Source organism: Microtus ochrogaster, unplaced genomic scaffold (genome assembly GCF_000317375.1).
Source record: "Microtus ochrogaster isolate Prairie Vole_2 unplaced genomic scaffold, MicOch1.0 UNK2, whole genome shotgun sequence".
Taxonomy (NCBI): Eukaryota; Metazoa; Chordata; class Mammalia; order Rodentia; family Cricetidae; genus Microtus; species Microtus ochrogaster.
In genome coordinates this window covers 20,310,822-20,318,343 of record NW_004949100.1, presented here as the reverse complement: position 1 = coordinate 20,318,343, position 7,522 = coordinate 20,310,822, and the positions used below count along the sequence as shown (strand labels likewise).

Genomic DNA, 7,522 nt, shown 5'->3' with positions numbered 1-7,522 from the left:
ACGTCTACACACACACAAACACACACATACATACACACACACACACACACACACACACACACACACACACACACACACACACACACGGCCTGTGTAGCTCAGGCTTAAGTGTATTTCTCAACCACTTTGTTATCTATGTAATTCACTGAAGCAGTAGCATCCAGAACTGGAAAATCTTGGGGATGAGATCCTAGGGACTGCTTCATAAAATTCTTCATTTTAGATGCGTGAAAAACTGAGACCAAGGAGCTTAAAGAATAAAAAACATGAAGACAATGAGAGTACTTTAGTAGCAAATTTAGGTGGGTTTCTAGGCAGTAATGACAATGTCAAGACTCAGAGAGGTGCCAAGCTCTTTGGTTCCCCAGTCTTCTCCTGTGGCTCCCCTCAAAATGGCAGTAATTTCACTTTAGTGACTTGTTACAGATTAGGAGATGAAGTTCTTAAACTGTGCACCAAGTTATGTGCAAGGTAACGTGAAAATACTAGGTAATAAATTAAGTGAAAACTTGGCTTGAAAACAGAGGTGAGACTTATTGTATTCCACTCCCCGACCCCCCGCACTGTTCTTCTCAAGTCTGTGGTCTATAAGGAATTGTAGGAACAAGGCTGGGTTTTAGACCATCAGATGTTGGTGAGGGGAGGTATCATCTGGCCATCTAGTTTAATAGAAACAAAGTGATCTGACCAAAAGATCCAGGGTGGCACAGAGTAAGGTACCATTATCAGAGAAGCTTCCTAAGGCAGTGCATGGTGGAATGTTGGGAGAATCACAGGTAGTCAAGACGAAGAGAATATGTGGCCTTGGAGTGTTCATCCCCCAAAAGAGGCACTTTTATTACCTCTCCTACAAGGCTCAGGGAACATTGTGGAAGAGGGGATAGAAAGATTATAGGAACCAAAATCGGGGCATCCTGGGACAAAGAATGATCTTCTGCACATGGCTGGACTGTTGCACTCACAAACTCACAGCAGCTGAGGCTGTCTGCACATGACCTGCATGAGATCAGTTCAATCAACATTTCAGGATGGATGGGAAGGGTATCACTAGGGGGTGAAGGAGAGTCAGTTTTATTTAAAGGTGTGATATCTTGTACGTCTATCACACTTTAGTGGGTGCCTTCACACCCATGAGTATATGAAATTCTCAAAGAATAAATAAGATACTTTTTAAAAAAGAGTTCAAGCAGTTACCTTTTTATTTTGTTAAGAGGAAAATGCCATTCACATTGTTTGTTTCATGAGCTGTATGCATGTACTTTGTGGAAACATAGGTAGCTCTGGCTGGTCACGCTGGGGTCCGTGCAAGATGTACGAGTAATTTACACCAGAGGCGAGTGCTCCGTTGACCCATTGCTGACCTGTCAGGGTCATAGTGCAGATAGAGCAGCACTATGGTCCAAAGTAAAGCTCTCTGTTTTCACACCGTGTTCATCTGTTGGAAAAGAAAAGCTGGGATCTTCCCCAATAATACTCAAGCTCTGAGCTGGAGAGTCCGAGGCTTGGGCTGAAACCCGCATATCTGAAAGGGTGCTCACGGTTTCACTACCAGGGAGGATGAAGGGGCATTCTAGATGAAGTCAGGGTTAACATGTCCAGCTTAAATTCTCTTAGTAAGAAAATGTGTGAGCTGACTAGAAATGGTTTACAAATATCACTCTCTCCTCCCTCCCGCAGGTCTGTTGACATCCTAGAACTGACAGAGCAGGAGGAGTTGCTCCAGTTTCACTATCACACCCTCCGCCTCTACTCCGCTGTCTGTGCCCTGGGGAATCATCGGGTGGCCCATGCGCTCTGCAGCCATGTGGACGAACCTCAGCTGCTCTATGCCATCGAGAACAAGTACATGCCCGGCCTGCTGCGTGCTGGCTACTATGACCTGCTCATTGACATCCACCTCAGCTCCTATGCCACCGCCAGGCTCATGATGAACAATGAGTTCATTGTCCCGATGACAGAGGAGACAAAGAGCATCACCCTCTTCCCCAATGAGAACAAGAAACATGGTCTCCCAGGCATCGGCCTCAGCACGTCTCTCCGGCCCCGGATGCAGTTTTCCTCTCCTAGTTTTGTGAGCATTAGCAATGAATGTTATCAGTACAGTCCCGAGTTTCCACTGGACATCCTCAAGGCCAAGACCATCCAGATGCTCACGGAAGCAGTGAAGGAGGGCAGCCTCCATGCGCGGGACCCTGTGGGTGGGACCACCGAGTTCCTGTTTGTGCCTCTCATCAAGCTCTTCTACACCCTGCTCATTATGGGTGTCTTTCACAATGAGGATCTGAAACACATCCTGCAGTTGATTGAGCCCAGTGTGTTTAAGGAAGCTGCCTCTCCAGAGGAGGAAGGAGGAGCCCCAGAGAAGGAAATCAGTGCAGAAGAATCTAAGCTGGAAGGAATGGGTGAAGAAGAATCCAAGGGGGGCAAGAGACCCAAGGAAGGCCTGCTCCAGATGAAACTCCCCGAGCCAGTTAAACTACAGGTAACTGGGGGGAAACAGAGGGACTTTCAGAGCTGCTCAGTGTTAAAGTAGTGAAATCCACTTGTCTTCCTCTCTCTTTGTATTGGTCTCCACAAATCTACCTTCCATTCTTCACCTTCACATTAACTACCCATTTATTTGTGTGTCTCCCCATGCGTCTGCATAAGCGTTTTTCCCATGTGATATTTAGTTGTGTGTGGATTTGAGGCACAAGCGTCCCCTTTCCTTTCTAGCTCTGCTGTTGTTCATGTTAGTACATGCATGTGCACCTCTTCTTAGAAAGCAAGAATTTCCTCCTCCAGCATGGATGTAAGGAGTCTAGAGACACTGCCTGGCTTTGTGTTCATCAAGGTTTATGGAGGCTGCTTAATCCATGCCTCTTTGGTGCTTGAGATTGATGTTTGAGTCATTGGCATTGGCATTACTCATCAGCTCAGTCAGCATCAATAGAAGTTGTATTCTGGACCATGTGTTTGGTGCAGAAGAAAGACTCAGGTATAAGTTCTGCCTTCCAGACATTCACAGGCTCTAGGGAAGTTTCTACCTGTTTGTGATTTTATTTTAATGTAGCATTGCCAAAAATCCATCAAATTGTCTGAAGCAAAAGATGGCTTGCTAGAAGAAAGATCTTTGGGATTTCTGTTAGAAAGGGAAGGAAGGGTCTTTGTAGGTAGTGGTTTTAAGTGAGGTCAGGCAGAGAAGCTGGAGTTCCAGAGTGGGAGTCAGAGAGATTTGGTGGAAGGTGCCAGGAGCCTCACATACACGGCAGACAGCATGCAGCATGAGGCTGGAGAGGCCAGGAGGATGAAAAGGAGGGAAGGGAGCAACTAACAATATTTGACACCAATTATGGCTTGATATCCATTAACTATTAATGGTATGTCTTTTAAACTATCTTCTCAGATGTGCCTCTTGCTTCAGTACCTCTGTGACTGCCAGGTTCGGCACCGGATAGAAGCCATAGTAGCCTTTTCAGATGACTTTGTAGCTAAGCTTCAAGACAATCAGCGGTTCAGATATAATGAAGTTATGCAAGCCTTAAACATGTCCGCTGCACTCACTGCACGGAAAACAAAGGAGTTCCGGTCACCACCACAAGAGCAGGTACCATAGTGGAAAGCTTTTAGGATCTGTACATTATAAAACTGTATAATAAATTATGAGTGTTTGTTTTTTCTTTTCTGTTCTGCTGAAATTAGTCAAGTTCATTTGGTCAGTATTCTAAGTTTCACCAAAAGAATCTATTTGGTTACTTTAAACTATTATTAATTGATTGATGGCATATTATGGATAAGTAAGTAACTAATTGCTAAAAGGCATCCAGTATTGCATCCTGACCTTTTCGAGCCAATTCTCGAAAAGGTCAGGATGCCACCACTTGAGGTTCCACAGATAATGACAATGTTCAACCAGAAGAGATGGGTCAACTTTGACTGGCCTGGCTCACCTTTAATGGTAGAAACCCTCCTCTCCTAGAAATAGACACTAGAAACTTTGTCTTTTGGCACCCTTATAGAAGAAAGGGCCAGTAGTCATAGGGCCCTTTTCTCCGTGTCTTCCATTGGATAGTGTCAGATTAAGCTGGCTAAGATGGGAGTCTGAGAAAAATCCAGAGTTCATTGCATAATATTGAGAACACTCACATTCCAGTTAAAAATCTCTTCTTTACCAGGAGAGGACTAGGTAAACAGGAAACACCAACACTGAGATTTCATATTTTTTTTTGTTTTGTTTTTCGAGACAGGGTTTCTCTGTGGCTTTGGAGCCTGTCCTGGAACTAGCTCTGTAGACTAGGCTGGAGAACATAGTGGGGAGGGCAGAAGGTGCCGTTCTAACTGGGTAGAGGTCCGCACAGAAGAGTCCCTCGGAGGAAAAGAGAGAAGAGAGAAAACAGAGACAAAGGATCTCGCAGTGGTGGTTTGGGCTGCAGAAGAAGAAACAAAAGACAACAAGAAAAAAATGTCTTAAAATTTGAAATTTTCTGAGGGAGTGGTTTTCTACTTTCCCAATGCTGTGACCTTTTTTTTAGTACAGGCCCTCATGTTGTGGTGAACCCCAACCATAAAATTATTTTCATTTTTATGCTATAACTGTGATTTTGCAACTGTTATGAACCATAACATAAATAACTGGATATTTGATATGTGACCCCCATGGAAGGGTTGTTTGACCCCAAGAAGGGTCATGACCCACAGATTGAGAACCGCAACTAGAGATTTAAAAAGCCAGTAAAGCCCTCAACAGCAAAACCTGGTGTGTTTTACACTACTGCACACTGTAGCTGACTTTCTGAAAACTACAGACAAGGAAAAAGCCTTGAAAGAACTGAAATTTTAGTTGCAGAGGGAAGATAAGCTTGAGTCTTAGCAGGTGGTTATCAGAGAAGATGAGGCCAGCATGAAGTGGAAGGTGAGTCCCAACCATTGAAGGAAAACCTGTCAGCTCAGAGTTCTCTATGCTGTGGGAAGGACAGACGTGAACAGCTGAAACTAAAAATGAGAGAAGCGTCCAGAGAGGTGGTGGTGAGGTTAAGTCTGCTTGCTGTTCTTCCAGAGGACCCATGGTTGGTTTATAGCATCCACATTTAGTGACTCACAACCACCTACAGCTCCAGCTCTGGGGATCTGATGTCCTCTTCTGAAATTGCACACAACACCCCCCCCCCCCACACACACATACACAGAAGTTATGGGAATTGAACTATCTTGGAAATACTATAAAAGAGCTAATGAATTTTTTTTCTCAAAAACAGAAAATGGCAGAAGAGAATAGAGAAAGTCAGAAAGGAAAAAGGAAAGGAACAGTAGAAAGTGTTAGCCTACACGTAAATAAAAACACATTTTCTTTTCCCCCGGATTTATCTAAATATTGTTTGGGAGTTAAGGGCTAAATAGGTATTATGAAACTGTCTTTTATGGTTCTAACTGGGTGTGTGGAGAATTTTAAGATGACTTTATTGTAAATGGGAACTAAGAGGACATGGATCGAGATAAGACTTCAGAATTCTCCCCAACTGGCAAGTGCTGGCATCAGCAGCTAAGTTATACAAAAAGGCATGCATGGTCTCTCCTGATTATTTTCTCAGAAGAGCATATGAATCTGTAATTATCTCTGATCTGTAATAAAATCACACTGTAAACTTTGAAATTTTTCAAAAGGAAAATATAAGAGAACATCCGCGCTGTCTTATCTTCATTTGTCAATTTAATATATTTAGTACTAAGACTCGAGCAGATGGAAGGAAGTATCTTGCGTTTTGACTGAGACAAGAATATCAGTGTCAGCATAGCTGTCTATTATACGGCGTTTCTGTTGTATTTAGACCTCTCCTCTTTGAATCTGTATCCTTCTCAAGAGCATTCTTTAAAATATGCAGAAAGTGCCAGTGATGGAAAATAATGGATGTGTAGAGCATAATAAATTGTGAAGAATATAATAAAATACTTCAAAAAGATTTTCATGTGACTGTGTGTGTATGTATGTGTGAGTGAGTGGATGTGTGCTTCATGTGAGCAGGTGCCTATGGAGGCTAGAAGAAAGTGTCAGATCTCCTGGAGAGAGTGATAGAAAGTTATAAGCCACCTGATAGGGGCACTGGGAACTAAAGTAGGGTCTTTTGGAAAAGCAGCAAGAATTCTTACCTGTTAAGCCATTTATCCAGCCTCTAAAATATCTGTAGTTAAAGATAACAATGTGTATGAGTCTAAAATTCAGTAGCCCTAAGGAGGAGTCTAAATGATTTTAACTGTTTTCCAGCCACTACGTCCAGGAGGGGTTGACGTATTTTGTGATGGTAGTTGGACTGAAGGATGGACAGTGGCTATTGACTTATTGAGGGGGTTGTTTGTGCACGTTAGAAATGTGATTTTCAATGCTCCTGAATTCAAATTCTCCACCCCTTCTGTTCTTGCCGTTTTCCTCTTCCAGATTAACATGCTTCTCAACTTTAAGGATGACAAAAGTGAATGCCCTTGTCCTGAAGAAATCCGAGACCAACTGCTGGATTTCCATGAGGATCTGATGACTCACTGTGGTAAACTCATTGTTCTGGTATAATCTCTGTTGCTGTGTCAAAGACCTGGCCAATAGCAACTTAGAAGAAGAAATACTTTCTTGGCTTTGGCTTACACTGCCAGGTCACAGCCTATCACTGAGAGAAGTCAGGGCCAGAACCCAAGTAAGAACCTGAAAAAAATTGCAGAAATGATATTTGCTGACTTTCTCAGGTTTATGCCTTTAGACAGGTAGGATAAGAAGTTCTGGCAAACAGCTCCCAAAATCATTGATGCTGAAAAGTTCAGGCAAAGAACAAAATTGATCTTTACTTCTGATGGTGACTTTTTGTTCTCCACTCAGTGTGAGTGTGTCCTGGTTGTCAGTGGTCTTGAAATCACAAGAACTGGGGAAGAAGAGGAAGGAGGGAGTGATGCTGAGAAGTGAATTATTTTTGAGTGCTCAGGGGCAAGATAGCCTAGTAGGTACTGCTAGTTGCTTGAGAGCTTGCTGGGAGCTGAGGATGGAAAAGCAGAAGAGCCGGAGATAGCTACCTACTATGTACTGTTTTCAAAGGGTTTCCTTTTCTGCTCCCCCTGCTGTTTATAACAGGAATTGAGCTGGATGAAGATGGATCCCTGGATGGAAGTAATGACTTAACAATCAGAGGACGTTTGCTGTCCCTGGTAGAAAAGGTGACCTACCTGAAGAAGAAACAAGCTGAAAAACCAGTTGCAAGCGACTCCAGAAAGCCCTGTAAGCATTTGAAAGGGCCCTGGTCCAGTACCCAGCCACGATATTTATTCTTCCTGAGAATGAACATTACCCTCACTAGGAGGCACTAACTTCCTGGGATCAGCGTTAGTGTTTGTCTAACCCAGAAGTAGACAGTAACAGCTGCTGAGCTCACAGGCCCAGCTTGAGAGAGAACTGCATTGTCAAGGGCTCCTTGCATAGCTCACATTTTACATACTTGGTCACAGAAAGAAAGAGGAAGCTTGGGAGGTGGCTCAGTTAGCAAAATGCTTGCACTGTAAGCATGAAGAT

General features: G+C 43.4%; 1 protein-coding gene across 3 annotated transcripts in view; it reads left to right on the top strand.

The window, feature by feature from the left end:
- Positions 1 to 7,522, top strand: part of Ryr2 (ryanodine receptor 2) — a 574,535-nt gene that overhangs the window by 388,487 nt on the left and 178,526 nt on the right. For all 3 annotated transcript variants that reach the window (XM_026788350.1, XM_026788349.1, XM_026788348.1), the window contains 4 exons: positions 1,678 to 2,482; positions 3,386 to 3,586; positions 6,410 to 6,515; positions 7,088 to 7,231. In XM_026788350.1, coding sequence (XP_026644151.1) covers positions 1,678 to 2,482; positions 3,386 to 3,586; positions 6,410 to 6,515; positions 7,088 to 7,231 — 1,256 coding nt within the window. The remainder of the gene's footprint in view (positions 1 to 1,677; positions 2,483 to 3,385; positions 3,587 to 6,409; positions 6,516 to 7,087; positions 7,232 to 7,522) is intronic.